The 23,719-nt window shown below is 36.5% G+C and overlaps 1 protein-coding gene across 1 annotated transcript in view; it reads left to right on the top strand.

Moving 5' to 3' along the window:
• Positions 1–23,719, top strand: part of LOC107705946 (chromosome-associated kinesin KIF4-like) — a 121,050-nt gene that overhangs the window by 80,353 nt on the left and 16,978 nt on the right. The window contains exons 17-18 of the mRNA XM_016509485.1: positions 5,636–5,765; positions 19,353–19,523. Of these exons, the coding sequence (XP_016364971.1) occupies positions 5,636–5,765; positions 19,353–19,523 (301 nt within the window). The remainder of the gene's footprint in view (positions 1–5,635; positions 5,766–19,352; positions 19,524–23,719) is intronic.

Raw genomic sequence — 23,719 nt, 5'->3', positions numbered from 1 at the left:
TGGTGGTTTTAATTTCACATTTAAGGTACCTTTTCATTTTTAAAATAATTTCAAACATCAGTTTTCAATGTTTTATTTTTTAAATATCAAAACATTATTTATGCATTTGTAACTGCAGGTTAAAGTATTCCATGTCCCTCAGAGCTGCATTAAACAGTGGGTAAATACATCAAATGCCACTTCTAATGCAGCTAAAGATGTAAGATACATTTTGTTGATACCGATTTCATGTGCTTGGTAACAGCCCAAATGCAAGAATTTGACTCAAAAGATGGAACATACTTTTAGAAAAAATGGCTTAAAGGTAAAAATGCCCATAAAACTTGTTGGAAATGATTAATTTCTATCACTGCTGTGAACTGACCACACCGAATATGAAGAATATCAAAAAATTCAGGAGTCAGCTGTCCACGGCAGTCCTTAAGATATCAGCACAATAACACACTCCGCAAAATATCGTCTAATTATCGTTAGCGATAAAATCCCAGAAAATTATCGAGATATCATTTTTTGTTAATATTGTTTAACAGTGTTATTTTCATTGGAAAATCATTTTCTTTTTTTTTTTCACAGATGAAAAGACTAACTAAATAAAAAACAGTCTGAATGACAAAAACTATGACAAAAAAATGTATTACTTAGTCAACAAATATAAAATGTTATGGAGGGACTATTTGTGAAGAAATCCAATCAGAACTGATGTCCTGAATTGTACGAAGGTTAGATGTGCACATTTAAATTCTAACATAGCTACTGATCGACCTGGGGGTGTAATTTAAAGGGTTAGTTCACAAACAAAAATGTCAACATCTGAAGAAAGAGATGAGCAGACACATGAATGCATTTGAAAAAGTGTGGTGATGCAAAATAACACGTACAGCGTACAAGTACTGAATCGAGTTTTGTACCTCATTGTGCTTGAATGGATAAATACACACAGACCATGACTGTTTTGGTGATCATTCACATAAACACAATTGGTTGTGTCTTAAATTAATGTAAACAGCTGGGGGAATATTGTATTAATCTACATTTAATTTCTACAAATACATTCCTGCTTGAAATAATGAAGAATGTTGTATGCAAGTTGTTATTATGAACACGCATAACTGTGTTTGTTTCTTTGACAAGTGGTTTTATTTAATTTTAAGATAAAGTTATGTATTGCATGTTCAAACCTTCACATAACAGGTTAACAGATGTTTCTCCAGGAGCATATGAGTTTGGAAATTTTAGGGAAATGCTTAAAGGGGTTATATGATGCGATTTAAATTTTTCCTTTCTCTTTGGAGTGTTACAAGCTCTTGGTGCATAAAGAAGATCTGTAAAGTTGCAAAGACTAAAGTCTCAAATCCAAAGAGATATTCTTTATAAAAGTTAAGATTTCAGAAAGGCGGAGCATAGAGGAGAAACAATAATGTACAGTATGTGGAAAATAATGTGTTTTTTGAACCTTAAACCGCATAAACACATTTCATTACACCAAATACACAAAATAATGTTCTTTTTAGCAGCATCATATGACCCCTTTAATGCATTACATTTGAACTAATCCCATTAGAATTTAGTCTTCGAGATCTACTGTAGGTTCATGCCTAGTTCAGACTACACAACTTTAAACATCGGCAGATTGCTGTGCTGTTCAGAATACATGACTTGCTGTCTGTCTTGAAGTTGTTAGGGGTGTTCACACTATGTGACATTATGTAAATGATCCGCTACAGGAGGTCACACACTACACGAGCTAACAACTGTCACCCAACGACTCTATCCAGTCTCCAAACCATGTTTTGTCACGAAAACACACGAGGGAAGTAAAACGGGAATGACACGAAACAACACATTAAACTGGAGTTGTTTATTTGAAAATGGACGTTATGAAGAAATTAGCGCTGCCAGCTGTTTGCGCGATGATTTGTTCTGAAAACTTTTGCTCTTTTTCTTGTCCACACTTTTTTTAAAACCATGTTGCTTCTGCTGTTTTTCTTCCGCTGACCTCAACCCATGCCATGCTCTCTCATTGGCTGTAGCTCATCACATTTACATCACATTTACATTTAGTCATTTAGCGGACGCTTTTATCCAAAGCGACTTACAAATGAGGACAATAGAAGCAATCAAAACTAACAAAAGAGCAACAATATGCAAGTGCAAATGACAAGTCTCGGTTAGCCTAACGTAGTCAAGTCACCTTTATTTATATAGCGCTTTTAACAATACAGATTGTCAAAGCAACTGTACAGCATTAATTAGGAAAATAGTGTGTCAATACACACAGCACACATAGCAAGGTATTTTATTGTTTTTAATATATAAATATATATCAAACATACACAAAAAGAAGAACAAGTAGAAATCGAAAGCTAGTGTTTTTTGTTTATGTTTTTTAAGAAAAACTAGCAGTTAGAGAACGAATAGAGTGCAAGTGATAGAGGGTCAGGTGTGTTTTTTTATTATTTATTTTTATCTATAAAAATAGATAAAGTAGAATTAAAATAGAATAGAGTGCTAGAGTTAGAGGGTCAAATATAGATGAAGAGTTGTGTTTTTAGCTGTTTCTTGAAGATGGCTAAGGACTGCTCAGACTGAGTTGGGCAGGTCATTCCACCAGGAGGGAACAGTTAATGAAAAAGTCTGTGAAAGTGATTTTGTGCCTCTTTGGGATGGCACAATAAGGGGCCATTCACACAGAACGCGTCTTTGCGTCTAAAAACGCACTCAGGAATGTTTTTTTTAAAAGTGCAGCGTAGAACATGAGGGTCTCGAGACTCGCTTTTGAGACGTGATGCAATAATGATAATAATGGAAAGAATACTCACCAAAACGTTCTGACACAATGGTTTCACCAAATACACTTTGTGTGTATTTGTCCATTCAAGTGTGATGAGATGCCAAAGAACTCAATTCAGTATTGGTACGCTGTTAAATTAAAATTCATGTGATGAAATTATTTTCTTTTATGAAGTACGCCCACTCAGGTACTTGTTTAGTAAGATTTTACTAGAAAAGATTTTAGATTATTTATGATGTTAATTTAAAAAAAATCTTGTGTAATTTTAACTGCTGTATTTTGTTTGTTTGGTTATGTAACTCTTGTATTACCCCAACTCAGTTTTTGCCATGAAGATAGCCTTAGATGGTGACATGACAATAAAAACAAATGACTGCTACTGCATATCTGATGAATACTTACAGTAAAAAAAAAAAAAAAAAAAAGTATTAGTGTTTCCGTCTACAAATCAGCCACAATGCAGAAAAAAGCACACAAATGGACTTAAATAATAATAATAATAATAATAGTTTGTGCAAAAATAGACACGTGCCCTCGCACTGGTGGTTGACCGATATTTTGACAAGACTGAAAAGATGTGATATGATTTTTCTTTATTTATTGATTTTTTTACATCACAAAACTGTTCAGTTTTAACTAGGTGTACACCGATCTGATACTCAGTATCGGTATCAGCTCTGATACTGGCATTTTCTGCCGGATCGGGTATCGGTTAGACAAGTCCGATCCAAATCCGATATTCTGCGTATACTATTGTGTTATTAAGCCCCATGAAAGGCAAAAAAAACAAAGTTGTTGTGCACTATATTTCAAGTGTTCTGAAGCTGTTCCATAGTTCAGTGTGAGGTACAGATGAATATTTAAGTCATTAAATCCAAGTTCACGTAAACTCTTCTCTCTGCTGCGGCTGTCTGTCATCCTCCATTCAACATTCAAACTGCGTGTCGCGTTCGGTTACGACAGTCAAAACAATGAAATTCTCTCCAAGAGCGCACATGCAGTAACTTAAAGGGATAGTTCACCCAAAAATGAAAATTTGATGTTTATCTGCTTACCCCCAGGGCATCCAAGATGTAGGTGACTTTGTTTCTTCAGAAGAACACAAATTATGATTTTTAACTCCAACCGTTGCAGTCTGTCAGTCTGTCCAACTGTCTTTGGGCGTGTGCACGGCATCCGGTGCGTGAGGTGTGTACGCGCTCTGGCGTAGTTTACGCAAGCGCCGGAAGTGTTCTCTCGCGCGTATACGTCACTCATTGTTTACACAGTGCAGTCATTGTAGGTACGACGGCTAATCAAAATGGTACTTACTTGCGCTTATCCGGATTGTTCAAACCGACTTAAAACTAAAAGATTACGTTCTCTCGTGCGAACTCATTCGGGAGTGGTGACTTTCCACGTATTCCCAACTTCTGAGCCTGCTCGCCTGAAGTTATGGTTGATTGCTCTTCGGCTGGATATCAACACACCCATTAACGTAAACTACGCCAGAGTGCGTACACACCTCACGCACCGGATGCCGTGCGCGCGCCCAAAGATAGTTGGACATAGTGGTGTATTAGAGGTAAAAAATTATATAAATACTGTTTGGTTTCTTGCACAAACCGATCGTTTCGTGTCTTAGGACATCAATGTATCGTCACGAGCCGCAGTGTTTAATTTGGATTTGTCTGTGCATGTTTTTTTTTACTCTCATAGATTTTGTTACCATTGCCATGCATTATACGACTGACAGACTGCAACGGTTGGAGTTAAAAATCATAATTTGTGTTCTACTGAAGAAACAAAGTCACCTACATCTTGGATGCCCTGGGGGTAAGCAGATAAACATCAAATTTTCATTTTTGGGTGAACTATCCCTTTAAGTTTAAATCCGTTAAAAGAAAAGGCTCAATAAACTATCGGACAGATTTAATATACACTACGCATCAGCAGTGGCGGATCGTGGGTTTTAAAATAGAGGCGGCACACTAATTGTATTGGTCTGGGGATCCCTGCCGATTATTATTATTATTTGTATTATTATTATTATTTGCTTAACCACTTTCAAATGGAATATCGCTACTCATCATAAGTACTTGGTACATTATCAGCGCAGCGGGAGAAGTTCAAACTAGTAGCATGTAATTTACCTTTCTATGATGATTGGTTGATATACCAGAAGGGAGGCTAGCCTCCTCTGCAAGGTTTTTTTTCTCAACACTCCTCAGCGCTGAAAGTAAACACTCGATGGTATATAGGTAATTTTGCCCTTCATGACAACTGTGAGGGGGGTGAATTTCTTTTATAACTCATCTGTTTAAATTATATTAAGCCTTAAAGTTCTGCATAATGAAGGGCGTGGCAGGTGGATTGCCGCTGCCGTCACCACCTTGGTTTCAGCAACCAGCACCCGCCTCTTTGCCCATTTTCGATTATCCGGGAGTGACACGCTACCAAGATGGCGACGGCCGGCTCCGCCAACTTTGAGCTTCAAAAACGCTCTTCAGAAACCTACGGGTGACGTCACGGACACTACGTCCATGTTTTTATACAGTCTATGGTGCCACTCTATATTGGAGCCTTTCTTCTTATAATAGTTTTGTGCAATTAATGATTATTAATAGCCTTTCTTGTTCTGTCCTATCTATCATATGTTGCTGCCTCCATTACTGTGCTATACATTTAAAAGTAATGTCTTTTAATTTATAGTATATATTTATATATAAATATATTTACTTGTTTTTCATGAATGCATTTAACAACAATACAAAGAGCAATGCAATATTTTACCAGATTTAGTCCTACACTTAAGTATTAACTATTAATCAAACAAACAAAACATATTTCTCTTAACTCTTTCAGGAGTGCTCAGATAGCTGACCTGCAACAGAAGGTCCTGGATGCGGATAATGAGGGACGAATAAAGCAGCGCTGGGATTCTATCACAACCATAGTAGAGGCCAAGAGCGCCCTGAAGATTCTCATGGCTGAGGTAAAGGCAAAACATTGTAACATTTAAGGATTATTAGTAATAGTATAATTATTTTCTTCATAGAAGTAAAAATATTTAAGTGGTTCCTTTTAAAGGGCAGTACTTTTTACTGTTTACACTTACAAAATTTACCATAGTCTCCACCAAAATACCATCGTAACTACTGTAACATCATAAAACTTAAATAGATTACAAGGTGATCTGCTCTTCAAATAGTCTACAGAGTTTTCCACAGGATTTTGAGACAGTGGGGGGTGACCTTTTGGGAAGAAATTTTTGGAGTTAAGTCTGGTGCACTTTAAGAGTTCACAGTTGAGAGTTCCACCCCCTTTTTAGTGACCAAATTGAACAGTAAAAGGTCTTTGCAACGTCTTGTACCTGGATTTTCAACAACAGTGTGTTGCTGTGACCTGTTTCATCAAACTGTTAGTGAAGATGTTGTTGTAAAAATCACATTATTAGACAGTTGTATTGCAGTTGCATTCAATTGTATCACATTTAAATTGTATCATCCACATGGACCATCCTGATGATTGCAGCTTATAGCTATATTTATTATAGAGGGTTAAAAAGAATACTTTTGCGAACTAGTCCTCGATTTTTGATCAATCACAACAAAACCAGTGTAGTAAATGTACTGTGTAGTCTGGACTAGGCCTGTCGCAATAATCAATATATCAATATATCGACTTATCGCGCAATATATGTACATGACCGCAATAATTTTTGGTGACGCAATATATCGCCCATTATATTTACTTAAAAAATAATGTCACTATGTTTTGTGCATTCCATTTGCGCCTGTGTCTTTTGCAGCTTCTTGTACATAACGTGGTGTAGACATGAGGTGCTTGCTTATCGCAATTATTTCTGGGGCAATATATCGCACAACAAAAAGTTATCGTTACAGGCCTAGTCTGGACTCCTAAGTCAAAAAAATTAAATTGAATTTTAGTGTTTGGATGGCTATAATAGGGTCATTTAAAAATGTGGTTACACCTCACCACAGGTAACACAGGTTTAAAAATGAGGCTACACCTCACACCTGTTACACCTCAACAAATGCTCATATCTTCTTCAAATTATGTAAGCATGTGTGACATGACTCTAAACAGGCACACACAATTTTATGGATGTTGGGCAATAGTTACTTTTATAACAGTTAAAAAGGTGAAAAATTACTAAATTCCTATGGTCAATTCCCTAAAAATTGCCATTATAACCACTAGATGGCAGCAGAGGTCCACTCATCGTATGCACTAATAGGCATTGTTTTTATTAATAGACACTAATAGGCATTGTCTGGATTTATATTTAGACATTATAAAATCATAATAAATTTACAAATCTTAATTTGTACTGATGTATCAGTTTTTGCAATTATATCACATTAACACCTGAACACAACCTGAAAATGGTGCTATAAACAGGTGACTATAGTAAGCCTTTTTTAAACTATCATTTATTTCAAATATCTATCTACAACAACGTTTGTGAAACCTGAAAGTGGTGTTATATAGAGAAGATTTGGGGTAAGCATTTTGTTGCTTATTATTTAACCCTCGGGGGTCGAAGCCCGTCTGTCTAGTTTTTTCTTGATGATCATGAAAATAACTAAAAGTGCTCCATCATTTTTGATCGTACAGATAAGAGTAAGGTATCATTTGAAACTGCAAAGGGTCTTCTTTTGTGTATATTTATAATAACAACATAACAACGTGCTTCTGCAAAATAAAGAAAACAAACAGGGTGCGCTCTCTGCCGTCTCAGTCTCTGTCACCTTTTTTCATAGACACGTAAATTAGAACAACCTGAATCTCAGTGAATACTTGCCTCACAGACATGAGAAATATATGCATAGAAAGCTTGAAATGTCTACTTTTAAGTGAAGTAAGTCACGTCGAAAACAAATATTCGCTCCAGTTTTTCCCGTCTAAATTCATTATCTCCAATGTGATCACGCCTACGAGCCGATCGCGCTTTTGATATGACAATCGACCACGTGAGACGCATGGACATGTAAACGTCCACATCACCTGCATAAACAAAGATTCAAGTTCATCTCGGCTATTTTTTGTTTTTGGAAGAAGATGCGCTAAGAGGAATAACCCAGGATTTACCTCAGAAGAAGAACATGATGTGACGCGCGGCTTGATCCAGAGGAGGAGATCATTCTGATGAGTAAGATTACTTAGTTATTGCATTATTGTGACATAACTTGTACACATTTTACTTGTTAGACTTTTCCCAAACTATAATTCATGACTACATGTATGAAATCAAGTGAAACATTTGATTTGTCATAATTGATTTGATTTGTCAACAATGTGTCATTTCATTGCATCTAAATATCTTACAACGCCAGGATGTTTTTTTTTTTTTTAATGTTCTATAAAATATAAAACCACAAGATAGATAGATATATATATATAAAAGTAGTAAGAGTGTTTACAACATATGGGGCCGGCTGCATAAACTGCTTAGACTAGTCTTAAAAATTTAGCCATCTAATTTGTTTTCATGTAGACTGGACATAACTGTTTAAGGTCAGTTACAAAAATGTAGATTGGCCCAATTTTAATCAGAAAAGTGAGACTTATTATCTCTTGGCCAACTGCTAGTTGGTCAAACTAGTTCTTAAGACAGTCTTAACATAGTATCTATGTTTATGCAACTGGCCCGTTAGAGTCTAAGAATGTTTGGCACAAAGGTGTGTTACTGTTCAAGTCTCAGTGTTTAGATCAGTATGTTCAATCATGTGTCCTTGCCCTTCTCTGTGTATATTTTGATTATACTGTGTTGTAAATAAAATATAAATAATCAAAACACCCATTTACTCTCCTCACATTCTTTGTTACCTGCTTCACTGACACATTACTCACTTATGGCCCATTAGGGGAGGGCCCCTTTGTCTCTCAGGTGTGATTCACTAAATATTCATGGCCATTGTCACTCCCTCACATACGTCCTTTCTAACACAAATCATGTCTTACAAAAGTTAAATCAATATATTTTTTTCTGTGAATGAGTGAACACATCATGATTTTCACATCATTTTGGAGCAAAAACTGTAGACTACCACATCCAGTTCTCAAAAGTCTTAAATGCTGTGTATGTGTTTTATGATCTTATTTCAGTGACTTGAAAGTTTGTTTTTTTACTTACCACGCATAAACGCTGTTTTTTCAAAAACACAATCATGTACATTCATGCTGCTCACATATTATTGTAGCACAGTTTGTGCTGATTACAGTGTAATCAGACTTTAGCGATTTATATGTTTAAGATATTGAAAAAAAATTCAAATGTCAGGGAATGTCAAAACTTCTCCAGGGCCCCAAAACCCATCAGATCCCAGAGGGTTAAAATATCTATATGTACAACAAAAAAGCATCTAGATGCCTAAATGCATTGAGTTGCTGCCATGTGATTGGCTGATTAGCAATTTGTGTTACCAAGCAATTGAACAGGTGTACCTAATAAAGTGGCCGGTGAGTGTATGTGTGCCTGTGTGTAGGCATGCTTAATAGGGTTAACATGGAAAATGTGCCTTTAGTGGAGATTTCTGGTGGAAAACAGGCACTTTTAAAATGAAAGTGACATAATATTACCATTATAACCAGTCGATGGCAGCAGAGGACTCTTTTCACCTGCCTCAACATCACTCACACATCAACAAAGAGACAGTGCAAATCTATACTTTTTACACCTTACCTTATATTTTATTCAACTGTTTTAATCCGTTATGAAGTGCACACTGCACCTGCCTTAAGTTCTCTCACTGTTCACAGCCACTGGACACTGTAATTGAATCACGTGATTTTTAATATTAAGTTAACTCATCTTGGCTGTGGCATGTTCTATGACAGCTGCACCTCTACAGTAGGTCTGACTGGTGAAGTGACATAAGAGTAGAAGCATTTTGTGTCGCGTGCATCAATCGGAGTGTAAACAGTGAGAGATCGGCAGGTGCGATGCTTAGGCGTTATAAGTCAGGAATAAAATATAAGATAAGGTGGCAAATAGGTAAATAAGTGTAGATTTGCACTGTCTGTTTATGTGCTTATGTGCAACAGTTGAAGTGCAAATACTAAAAGATATTGAGGCAGGCGCAACACTCTCCATTATGAATTAAAAGACAGGAATAAAATATACAGTAATAGGTATAGAATTGCACTGTCTGTTTGCTCATGTGCATCAATCGGAGGCTAAACACAGAGATCTCAAGACAGGTGAAAAGCGTTTGGTTAATAGTGAATATCGACCTATTGTGCGTACTGTTGAGCTTTCGCTTGTAGCAGGGTATAGTCGCTGCATTTGGGGTGAAAACGACAGACTTATTTATTGTGTAAGGTACCAAAGAATATAAGGAGGCCTGGGTTTTCTGTTTGTTCGCACATATGGAAAATGCAATTAAAAAATACAATTTGCAAGTTCTTTTGAAAATAGTCTGGAATATTCTTCCATAGGGTCGGCCTAAACCCATAGAATCGATAAAGGTCGTAAAGCGCATGATACCCGGTAATTGCTGCTTGCTGCTACAGTGCCTTGTGAAAGTATCCATACCCCTCAGAAAAGGTTAGAAAAAAACTGCTAGTTTGAAGGTTCACAGAAGCATGTAGCTTGCATTATTCTTAATGGAAGAAGTTTGAAACAACCAGGGGTCTCATTTAGAAAACTCTCAATAGATTTCATCCTAAAAGTGTACGTAGGCACAAAAGCTAGATTTTGCGTATGCACAAAAGTTTTCAGATTTATAAAACCATGCGTATGCCAGAACCTGCGCAAAAATCCCTTTATAAATCCCAGTCAGGGGAAGATTGTGCGTACGTGCATCTCCACCCCGACTCCTCCCCGAAATCACCATATATGAAGCTTATAACGCCTAGTTTTACTATGCATAACCTCATCTGCATATCATTTCCATGCATATTCCCATCCACGTGACACCATGTTTAACACCTTCAAAGGTACAAGACATTAAGGAAATATGAGATACGGACTATAAATGCCATTTGTGTCATACACATTAATTTTTATTACTAAAAATCATCCAGTATCCTTGTTAATATATCATCTATCTATTCTGTTAATATAATAGGATAAATATATCAAAATATCTATTAAAAAAATTGTTTAAAATAGTTCTCAGAAAAATAATTTAGAATAGAGTTGATCTCATTAATTTTCACTGGCCAAATAATATTTCAATTATTTTTAAAAAATTCAAATTAAATTAAATTAATGCAGTTTTGCCGATAAGGTCAACATCTTTTAGTTATTTTTAGTGGAAAAATATAGACCTATATTTATTGCAGTGTAAATACAATTATCTGACTCTGCGCGTCACTGACAAAGTATTTTAAAAAGGAAACGTGCAAATCTTAACGTTTTCTTCAAGTTGTATCCTTCAAATACAGTGGTATTTTTCATAATGTTGTGGATCAACACCTACGTGCAGCTGCGGATGTACAGTATGCTATTATCATTGGTCCTATTCAAACCGGACAATAGACCGTTCCACCAAATCCAGAAGTGCCCGCCACAATATCGAAGTGATAACAATGATATCATTGATCATTGTTCTCGCTAAAAATGTTTTCTCATAACATGAGATGTGCAGTTTAGTTTAAAGATAAATTATTGTGCACCTATAGCACTCCTCGCTGTCATTAAAACATAACATACCACAGGAAAAGTAATCAAGCGCATCCACTACAAATAGGCTATGTCTAAATTCATATAATTTTGGTTTAACTTCTGCGTAATGACTTTATGCAATTTCAGAGCTTCTCTCCATTAATGAGAGTGGAATATTTAATGTAAATGAATATGATGAAATGAAAACAGTTTAAAATCGTTGTTTGCTTCATTACTTTTCTCTCTCCAGGAAAAAAAGTCTGTACGCATGGGTCACAATTTTTTGTGCTCTGTATGGAACATCAGTGCCTGTTTAAGTGATGAACTCCATGTGTTTGTTTTCAGACATGATAACAGACGTTTTATACTTGTGATACAACTTTTTGGCCTGTGCTACAAAACTTTCAACCTCTGTAGCACCAGTGCTATGTGAAAAAAAAGTTAACGTACAGCCCTGAAAGGGCATGATTAGCTGGGTCAGGTGTGTTTAATTAGGGTTGGAGCTAAACTCTACAGGGCTGTGGCCCTCCAGGAATTGAATTTGACACCCCTGGGTTAGAGTGATGACCAAGAAGCTGATGGTCACTTACAGAAGGACAAACATCACTGCAACACACTCCACTGATCTGGGCTTTATGGCAGTGTGGCCAGACTCAATCCTCTCAGTGAAGACACATGAAAACCTTCTTGGAATTTGCAAAAAAGCACCTAAAGGACTCTCAGACAGTAAGAAACAAGATTCTTCGGTCTGATATACCAAGTATTGTGAATGGAGCAAACCAGGCACTGCTCATCGCCTGCACAGTACTATCTCAACAGTAATATGTGGTGGTACCTGCCTCTTGCTGTGGGTTTTTTTTTTTTAGCAGCAGGGACTGAGGACTCATCAAAGTCTTTGCTATATTTTGTTCAATGCAGCAAAATATAGAGATAGACTTAATGAAAACCTAGTCCAGAACATTCAGAACCTCAGACTGGGCAGAATGTTTACCTTCCAACAGGACTATGAACCTAAACGCACACTAAGACAGTGCAAGAGTGGCTTATGGACAACTCTTTGAATGTCTTTGTGGCTCAGCCAGAACCTGAAACCTGAAAATGTCTGTTTGCCCGCATCCAACCTGACATAGCATGAACGGTGAAGGGATGAGTAGATCATTTCCAAATGCAGATGTGCAAAGCTTGTCGCATCATACCCAAAAAGACTTGAGGTTGTAAAGGTGCTTCTACTAAGGCCCAATCCCATTTCTACCCCTTACCCCTACTCACGTGAAGGGGTAGGGGTGTCTCGATTCTCTTTTGGTTGGATGGGTAGGGGGAAAAGCCAAATAGCTTATCAAATGAAGATTTTTCGGGACCACACTTCAAACGAAGGGGTATGAGAATTATCTCAGCATAATCTGGCTACAGCGGCAACATGGCTGCCCAAGCGAACAAAAAAGACACAAAAATAAGAATTTTTGTTATTAATAAAGATTTTAATGAAAAGTAATCATTTGTTTTATGTTACATTCAATCATGTGTTCATATTTACGATCATGTTGTTCAAAGAAATGTTTGCAAATAAAATCGCTAAAGTTTGCTTACTAAATCATTACTGACTGCACGATAGTTCCGCAACATTTTCATCTGATCAGGGAGATAACCACCATAGACATCGTGAGGCACAAAATCACTTTACAGAACTTTTTCATTTACCGTTCCTGGCTGGTGGAATGAACTTCCCACCCCAATCCGGAATGCTGAATCGTTCTGAAAACTTTTGTCACCATTTGACTTCATCTTAAAAAAAAAAAAAAAACTTTGCTTTCTCTTTCCTTAATCTCTCCCTGTCTAGCTTGTACTAATCTGAACAATGCCTGAAACTTTGTATTGCAAGCACTTCTTGTGTTTATTTGCCTCTTTATGATGAATTGTTTATTGTATTCCTCAATTGTAAGTCAGTTTGGATAAAAGCATCTGCTAAATGAATAAATGTAAATGTAATGTAGACATTGAGGGGGCTAGTCCCCCCAATAATTTGAAATCGCTAAACCTTTTTCTGAAATATGGCTAATTTGAGGGAGAGAGAGATAAATTGTGTGTACATGTGTCTGTGTGTCTCTTTACAATGAGTGAGTTTACTTCAAAAAACAGCTTTTATCCTCTTGTTGCTGGAAAATATAATGTAGCGATTCAGTATTTAAACCATGTTATTAATAAAAGTCGCGGGGCAGCGTTGACAAGTTTCTTTGCTCCTGGATGTGAGCTGTGCGATCTCCTCTCTGTGTGTGTGTGTGTGTGTGTGTGTGTGTGTGTGTGAGAATGTTAATTAAAGGCTCTAATGCACACCAGCACCAGTATAGGTGTGTGTATTGTAGGAGTTAGACGATGTATGATGACGTGTAACAGTATAGTAGTGGTGTCCCATTTCTTAGGGGAATATTTTCACCCCTACCCCTTGACACTCTGTTTCAAGGGGAAGGGGTATAAAAAAAGAATTGGGATTAGGCCTAAGTACTGAGTTAAGGGTATGAATACTTATGCAGTGTACTTATTTCAGATTTTTTATTTTAATAAATTTGCAAAGTTGTCACAGATCTGTTTTTTGCTTTGTCATTGTGGTGTATGGAGTTTCAATTTATGTGGTGCAAATTAATTTAAAGCAGTTAAATGTGAATAAATAAAATGTGAAAAAAATTAAGGGGTACGAATACTTTCGCAAGGCTCTGAATATCTTTTGTTGTTGTTATTATTATTATTAATAATTTTATTTTAACTATTCAGAAGTTATCTTTGGATTTGGTGCCAGCATGCAATGTCTGCTATTTTGTCCATCAGCCATTTTGAATTTTGTCACAAAATGCTATTTTTTTATGCGTTGTTACGAAACTTGGTACGCGTCTTCAACATAATGCCTTAAAGTTATTTCAAATGTTTTGGGACAGTGTCACCTTGTGACCAGAATATATAACAATTTATAAAACTAGTAACTTTGCCTGCTGTCATGATACTGGTCTTGATATGTTCCTTGGGTTGTACAGAGAACAGTAAAACCAATTATGACATGGTCGGCTGAACTTGCTGTTCGGCCATTTTGAATCACTTTGAAAACTTTGAATTATTTTTTTCCTCTAATACCTTGATTGTTGCTCCGATTTTCTCAGATCGTTGTGAGACCATCCTGGTGAATAGTTATTTTTGATAGATCAAACCATTCTCATATAGCACATCAACGAATTTGGTGAAGAGCACTCCAAAGTATAACTTTGTACCTGTCATGACAAACAAGACGTGATAGCAATCTCACCTCTTTATATTCATTCAGTTCTACAAAATTCCTTGGTATTTTTTCAACATTCAACTGTTTTGTCTGTCTGCCATTTTGAGTCATGTAAAAAAATGAACCAAATCAAATTTCACACAGATCATCATCAGACTAAGCCAACAAAAAGTTAATCTTTTTGTAAAAATCCAAAAATGTTAAATCTCAAACCATTTTCGAGAAACTCAGCATCGCGGTGTTATGCAAATCTTCCCACATAGTGAGGTAGATATGTGGGGGCGTGTTCGAACGAGCCGTTTTAGGGGGGTGTGGCTGACTCTTAACTTTTATAAAGAATATCTCTTTGGATTTGAGACTTTAGTCTTTGCAAATTTACAGATCTTCTTTATGCACCAAGAGCTTGTAACACTCCAAAGAGAAAGGAAAAAATGAAATCGCATCATATGACCCCTTTAAAGCTGTAGCAATATCTTGGCAACACCACTGCCTATTACATTGAAACGTTTTTGTCAAGTCATGACTTATGGCCATGGAAAACTGCTGTTTCTGTGAAAATAGGTTTGTGTCTCATTACAAATCTTGATACTAAAATACTGCAATCATCCGTCCATGAAAAATGTTGGAAATTATGCGAATGTGAAAATGCAACATAAGTGCCATAGTGACACACTTTGGCCCAATCCCAATTATATTTTATACCCCTTCCCCCTCCGCCTACCCCTCTCCCTTGTCAATTGAAACGGTGTCAAGGGGTAAGGGTGAAAATATTCCCCTAAGAATTGGGACACCACTACTATACCGTTACACGTGATCATACGTCGTCTAACTCCTACAATATACACACAGTTTAAATACTGAATCGCTACGTTATATTTTCCAGCAACGAGGGGATAAAATCACTGTCTTTGAAGTAAACTCACTCATTGTAAAGAGATACGCACAGAAGCTCTCTCTCTCTCGAATTGGCAATAGGTATTTGAGAAAAAATTAAGTGAATTCTAATTATTGGGGGGACTAACCCCCCTCAATGTCAATGGTGGTTATCACCCTGATCAGACATGAAAATATGTTGTGGCACTATCGTGTAGTCTGTAATATGACGTTAGCAAATTTTTGCAATTTTTGGCAAACATTTCTTTGAATAACATGACCGTAAATATGAACACACGATTGAATGTAACATAAAACACGACTTTGCCATGTTCTTCATTAATAAAATTAAAACCATCAGTGCACATTTTTCCACACCACAATCTGTCAAGCTCATCTTACCAGCAAACATACACTCATTCACATCCTTCTCTTCACTCTCTGAGGCAGAAGTCTCCAAACTCATCCTTTCTAATCATCCTACTACTTGTCCGCTTGATCCTATTCCATCTCATCTCCTTCAAGCCATATCTCCTGCAGTTGTACCTGCACTCACATCATTAACACATCCCTTCACACTGGTGTTTTTCCTTCAGCATTTAGACAGGCTCGTATAACCCTAGTGTTAATTTCGTTAAAGAAAAGTACGACGAAACATGTTCGTTGACAAGCTTTTTTCCCATGACTAAGAGAAGACGTCAATAAGGTCAATAAACGATAACTAAGACTATATTAACATGCAATTTCGTTGACGAAATAAGACGAGACTAAAATGTATTCAAAAAGATAAAAACTTTACCAAAATCTTCTTTTTATTTTCATCACAAAAAAAAAGGAGACAATGTTACTGCGGACTGCTCTACATGCCTCTACTACGCGAGCTTTCATGAGTGCGGTTGTCAGATATCAAATGTTCAAATCCCTGAATCAGAGCTTCGCTGTTATAAGGAAACATTTTCTGACATTTTGCTTATTTTAAGCAATCTGGCAACCATGCGCACACGCTCACTGCTCATTGCGGAAGTGCAGCCACCAATTATCTGAAAACACGACTAACAAGCTGGAGTTTAGCGATTAAAATAAGTGTAATTCAACCCGGTCTGTGTTCTGTCATGAGATCTTGACTGTATTGTTTGCGATTGTGGTTGCTGAATAAATGCACTTACTCAACCGCTGTTGTTTTAATAGAGAAATGGGCTATTGCCATTTGGATTTAGTGGAATTACTTGGAATTTCACCGTTATAATATTTTTAGTTTGTTTTAGCCGTTTTCGCTGAAATGCAAAAGTAAATTTCTCAAATGACAACAAACATTACGATTATAATTTTGAGCAAAAACATTTTTTTGGTTAGTTTAACCATTATACAGCATGACGAAAACTTGACTAAAACCTGACTAAAATGCTCATACATTTCATTGACTTAAATTTGACTAAACAAAAACAGGACGAGGTTGACTAAATATGATATCTAAAATGTACATTTGAGTAAGACTAAGACTAAATTAAGAATGGCTGCCAAAATTAATACTGCTGTACGGTTAATTAATAATAATCTTATTGCTAAAATGTCAAGTTTTCTTTTCTAAAACTAGGCTAAAATGTTGAGACTTTGTCGACTAAAACTTGACTAAAACTAAATAGGATAAGGTTGACTAAATATGATAAAAACTAACAAGGACATTTAACATGGGTCTAAGACTAAAATTGAAAATAGCTGACAAAATTAACACTACCCACTACTTAAGAAACCCACCCTTAACCCATCTTGGACACATACCTGGCAATAAAGCTCATTCTGATTCTGATTCTGATTCTGATCTTTTTTAGAGAACTACAGACCGTTAGGGTTTCCATTCCTTTCATTGCAAAAACACTTGAACGAGCTGTGCTCAACAAAGTCTCTGCCTTTCTCACACAGAACAACCTCCTCGACAGCAATCAGTCTGGTTTCAGAAGTGGACATTTAACCGAGACTGCCTTGCTCTGTCGTTGAAACCCTAAGACTGGCAAGAGCAGATTCCAAATTTTCAATACTTATCTTGCTGGATCTGTCTGCTGCTTTTGACATGGTTAACCACCAGATCCTCCTGTCAACCTTATTGGCAAAGGGCATCTCAGGAACCGCACTCCAGTGGTTTGAGTCTTACCTTTCAGATAGGTCCTTCAAGGTATCTTGGAGAGGTGAGGTGTCCAAGTCGCAACATCTAACTACTGGGGTGCCTCAGGGTGCCATCCCAAAGAGGCACAAAATCACTTTCACAGACTTTTAAATTAAATGTTCCGTCCTGGTGGAATGACCTGCCCAACTCAATCCGAGCAGCTGAGTCCTTAGCCATCTTCAAGAATCGGCTAAAAACACATCTCTTCCATCTTTATTTGACCCTCTAACTCCAGCGCACTCTATTCTAATTCTATTCTTAAAAAAAACTTGTCCCTTTTAGACTTGCACTCTATTTACTGCTTGTTTTCTTAAGAAAAAAAACTAACACTAGCTTTTCTAATCTTTTTGTATTCTATCTATTTGTTTTCTTTTTATTTATTATACAATTAACAAAAGCAAAAAAGGCCTCTAACACTAGCTTGCTCTTTTCTATTCTATCTGTTTTCTTTTTATTTATTGTATAATTACAAAAAAAAACCTTGATACGTGTACTGCGTTAAGCTAACTGAGACTTGTTATAGCACTTGCATATCATTGCTCTTTTGTTGATTTTAATTGCTTTCATTGTCCTCATTTGTAAGTCGCTTTGGATAAAAGCATCTGCTAAATAAATAAATGTAATGTAAAATAAAACAAATGATTACTTTTCATTAAAATCTTTATTAATGCCAATAATGCTTACATGGTTCTTTTTGTTCGCTCGGGCAGTCATGTTGCTGCTGTAGCCGGTTTACACTGAGATAATTCATACCCCTTCGTTTGAAGTGTGGTCCCGAAAAATCTTTGTTTGAAGGGCTATCTGGCCCTTCCCCTACCCCTCCAACCAAAAGAGAATCGAGACACCCCTACCCCTTAACGTGAACGCGCAAAACAGAGGGGTAGGGGAAAGGGGAAGGGCTAGGGGGTAGAAATGGGATTGGGCCTTTGTGTTCTCAAATGTGCATTAAATTTAAATGAAAAATAATTAATAAATAAATAAAATTAAACGAGCCACTTGGAGATGCTGATAATGCTGAAGATGCACCGGTGCCACACTTCACTCTGAGACATATTACAACAGATTATATACTTATTTATAATACGCATAGTGCCAGTCCTTGATTATGTTTAGCCTAGCCTCATTCAAAGAGACATACAATTTGCTATAAACACAACTGTAACCTTACATCAGTATATTGCTTTTCTGTCTGTGTATTGCTTGGCAACCATTCTTGTTGCTGTTTTTTTTATTTTTTATAAAACCTTCTCTTATGAAGTATCCATTTTATAAAAGCAGTAAGCCTCTTGAAGCCATGGTTTAGTGATTTTTAAAACCGCTTAGCTGTAAAATCACTGTAAACCATGGCTTCCTGGGGCTTTTTACTGCTTTTTTTTTTAAATGGGAGTTTCAGTAATTTGCAGTTTGATGAACACACTATGCCAGAAGTGTAAAAATAGGAATGTCAATTGATTCCAAAAGTTTAACAAAAAAATTAAATTATTCAGATAAGCTTCAATTTTGTTAAATTGTTATCAGTCTGTCAGTCACAGTATGTCTGAGGTAGACTTGCTACCATTCACATAGAACACATTATTGGTTTATTTTATGGAGCTATTTGTTTTGTACTGTCGTGTAATAAGGTTGACTAATTTCTGTGCACCTGTTTCAGGTTGTAGCCTCCAAGGCGGCTAATGCCAAGCTGGAGAGTGAGCTGAAGCAGGAAAAGGCCAATCTGCTGGATATGCAGAAGATATTGTGTGATGAGCGCAAGCTCATGTCTGCCATGGATATGGAACATCAGAGTCAACTGGTAGAAATGGAGCAGCGACACCAGGAGAAGGTCTGCTTTCATAGAAGCTCTTCATAGATGTTCTAATGCTGTTGTTATAGTAAAGCATAAGGCAAAGTTACCTTTTTTTCATAGAATTAATGTTTCATTTAAATGATAAAATTTCACTTAATTGCAAGTAGGTGTTGTCTTTAAGAGTGTAATTAAATTATTTATTGGAATGTTTGTGTAATAATTTTTACACTGTAGAACCACTTAAACTAACTACAAGAAAGGCGATTAAAATGGTGAGCAGTTACATTATCTAAAATGGGCACTTTTCCTTTTGCATTGATGTACAGTGTTGCTGATAAATGAGATTTTGCTGTATTTGGCTGAGCAGTCATTTCGGTACCTCACCAATTTACTAAATTTCTCTAATACATAAAATAAGTAAGCTTGACTAGAGTTCTTGCAGGAAGAAGAATTTATTCATGATAGTAGTATAACAGTTCTTCAACATTTATGTTAGCTGGTCTGTCTTCAAGGAATCTTAACCCAAAGTTCTGTCTGTGGGACAACTGTTAGGACCTCCCACATAGTGTCCTCAATAAACAAGATTAAATGTCCTTTGTGTGGACTGTCTGGCCCGCCTATGTGCGCCATCACCTGTATAGACCATCTTGATTGCGGGGCATTAAAAAGCATTAAAAGTCATTAAATGGATTTTGTGAAAATGAAGGCCTTAAAGGGATAGTTCACCCAAAAAGAAAAATTCTGTCATTACTCACCCTCATGTCTTTCCAAACCTGTAAGACCTTCGTTCACAAGACCTTCGGAACACAAATTAAGATATTTGTGATGAAATCCGAGAGCTGTCTGACCCTCCATAGACAGACACATCTGAAATGTTCCCAGGTCCAGAACCGTATCAAGGACATCAGGAAAATTGTCCATGTGACATCAGTGGTTCAACTGTAAAACAATGCATGCGCATGCTGTTCTCGACGCGAAAACAAGGGTACAGCATGTTCAACGTGTTCAACGTAAGCAGCAGCATGTGTTCTTTACATTTAATGGAAAGCGCATGCATTGTGATACTCTCCAAAATGGAAAGTCAGAGAGCTCTCGGATTTCATCAAAAATATCTTAATTTGTGTTCTGAAGATGAATGAAGGTCTTACGGGTTTGGAATGATATGAGGGTGAGTAATTAATGGTGAACTGTCATTTTAAATAGCATTAAATTTTTAGGTGCACTATCCCTTTAAATAGCATTAAAAGTCAGGCATTAAAAATTTTAGATGGCTTAGAAGAAAAAAATGACCAGTTTATTTTGAATATAGCGCCTTCATAATTAACTTTTTAATTTGCTATTGCAAAATATGTACATTGATGTGATACACGCGCAGAACCATTTTGGTAATTGTCTCCGGTCGGTGCAAATTGCCATTTAATGATTCTGATTTTATTATATTTGTTGTAAATGACGATTGATAAAGAATAATGTATTGACAGTAACCACCAGTTGAGACTAGCGCAGCCTATCTGTGTGTGAGAGAATCTCGTGAAGAAATCAAAACTAATGAGCACAACAGCACAGACACAGAAACTCACAGAACAAACATACTATGGTAAAAAATTGAGTTTTTATATTTATAACATAATGTAGCCTAGTTAAGCAACATGAGACGACCAAGAGAGTGCCGTTTCCTGAATATCAGCACGATTGCAAATTTGACATTGATTTTATTCATTCAATAAACAAGTAATAATCATTCTATAATATCCGAGCAGCACACAGCAGTGTTTCGTTACTGGATGATTTAGCATTTTTTAACGAATCGTGAGTCAATGAGTCAATCATGAGTCATTCAGTGATCCATTCATAAAGATGTTTGATTCACTGCCTAGCCAAAATGCCTAGATACAAAACGCTGATACCACACAGCATGTGATAAGTGCCGTATTCAGACAAAGAAGCACAGACAATAGAACAACAGATAGCAGAATGGAGTTATTATTAGAGATTAAGGATGTCTACGCAATTAATGTAAACATTCAGTATTAACGCCTGTATAGCTGATGTGCGCGAGCTGATAAGCAAAGCACGCTGAGTGGATTGAGTGCGCAAACTTGTCCAGTTAATATCCCCTTCTCACAGACATCACTGGAAAGTTTGTAGTTCGGTCGGATATGTCAAAAACAAAGTAAGTAAAACAATGCACAAGTTATGTTACTTAATGGTAGGGAGAGAGTGCACTTCTGTTGCGTGATCTTTGATGTTCGCTCGCTTAGCAAGCGCATCATTTGGATTTTTAAAATCTAAATCGTAACTATAAAACAACATTTAAAGAAAAAAATGACCAGTTTATTTTGAATATAGCGCCTTCATAATTAACTTTTTAATTTGCTATTGCAAAATATGTACATTGATGTGATACACGCGCAGAACCATTTTGGTAATTGTCTCCGGTCGGTGCAAATTGCCATTTAATGATTCTGATTTTATTATATTTGTTGTAAATGACGATTGATAAAGAATAATGTATTGACAGTAACCACCAGTTGAGACTAGCGCAGCCTATCTGTGTGTGAGAGAATCTCGTGAAGAAATCAAAACTAATGAGCACAACAGCACAGACACAGAAACTCACAGAACAAACATACTATGGTAAAAAATTGAGTTTTTATATTTATAACATAATGTAGCCTAGTTAAGCAACATGAGACGACCAAGAGAGTGCCGTTTCCTGAATATCAGCACGATTGCAAATTTGACATTGATTTTATTCATTCAATAAACAAGTAATAATCATTCTATAATATCCGAGCAGCACACAGCAGTGTTTCGTTACTGGATGATTTAGCATTTTTTAACGAATCGTGAGTCAATGAGTCAATCATGAGTCATTCAGTGATCCATTCATAAAGATGTTTGATTCACTGCCTAGCCAAAATGCCTAGATACAAAACGCTGATACCACACAGCATGTGATAAGTGCCGTATTCAGACAAAGAAGCACAGACAATAGAACAACAGATAGCAGAATGGAGTTATTATTAGAGATTAAGGATGTCTACGCAATTAATGTAAACATTCAGTATTAACGCCTGTATAGCTGATGTGCGCGAGCTGATAAGCAAAGCACGCTGAGTGGATTGAGTGCGCAAACTTGTCCAGTTAATATCCCCTTCTCACAGACATCACTGGAAAGTTTGTAGTTCGGTCGGATATGTCAAAAACAAAGTAAGTAAAACAATGCACAAGTTATGTTACTTAATGGTAGGGAGAGAGTGCACTTCTGTTGCGTGATCTTTGATGTTCGCTCGCTTAGCAAGCGCATCATTTGGATTTTTAAAATCTAAATCGTAACTATAAAACAACATTTATAGGGGCATTCACTATAAACAACATTTATTTTCAACCTTAAGCATGCACAACTTTATGGTGAAAGTGAAACTATCAGCCAGTGTAAATGCGCTTGGCTGTACTGTACTTGTCCCTCTCATTCTGCACCAATAAAAATACGTGCACGTGTTGCGCATGTTTTGCTTGCTTCATGAGTGTTTCTGTATTAGTTGCTTTGGAATATAAATCTCAGCACGTTTCAGATGAAAAAACGCTACTTATATTTCTGAAAGATTTATTATGAGTGGTTCCCTGCATTATTACAGCAAAATGTGTGATTAGAGCTGCTCCATTACAGCGGCTCAGTACTGTAATGCTATTAAATTAAAGGTGATGTACCACAGAGCAAAAAATTAACAGGTGAAAGTAAACAGGTGTTTAATGTGAAGTGACAGATCGCTGTAGCACCTCAGTTCAACAGACGCAGCAGTGCGAGGCGCACGTGAACTGATCATCTCCTCCACATTAATACCAGTTTCAGCACAAAATAAACATGACTAAACATCCGAAGGTAAGTTAAAAGAAAGAGTACAACTTTACAATCCGTATCCTGTCTCATGTAATTGCTCAATCAGTGTTTCAGCCACGCAAAGATGTCAATAATGGCTTGTAAACAATGTCATGTTAACGTCACATTTACCTCAGAAAAAACGTATTCGGTGACCATAAACTCTTTAGTCAGATAGAAAAATAAACTGTAGAGAGGGGTATTTTGCTAAATATATGCACCATATAACATATTCATTATAAGTTTTACTGTTCTTCAGTGTTTAATTTATTTGAATAAATCAAATTGTTTTATGACAGCCACCATTTAAATGTTTATATTTATAAAAAAAAAAAAAAAAACGAATTGA

Source organism: Sinocyclocheilus rhinocerous, unplaced genomic scaffold (assembly GCF_001515625.1).
Source record: "Sinocyclocheilus rhinocerous isolate Xijiao unplaced genomic scaffold, SAMN03320098_v1.1 scaffold2387, whole genome shotgun sequence".
In the NCBI taxonomy this organism is placed as follows: Eukaryota; Metazoa; Chordata; class Actinopteri; order Cypriniformes; family Cyprinidae; genus Sinocyclocheilus; species Sinocyclocheilus rhinocerous.
Note: the sequence above shows the minus strand (reverse complement) of the source record. Positions and strands in the feature narration are given on the sequence as shown.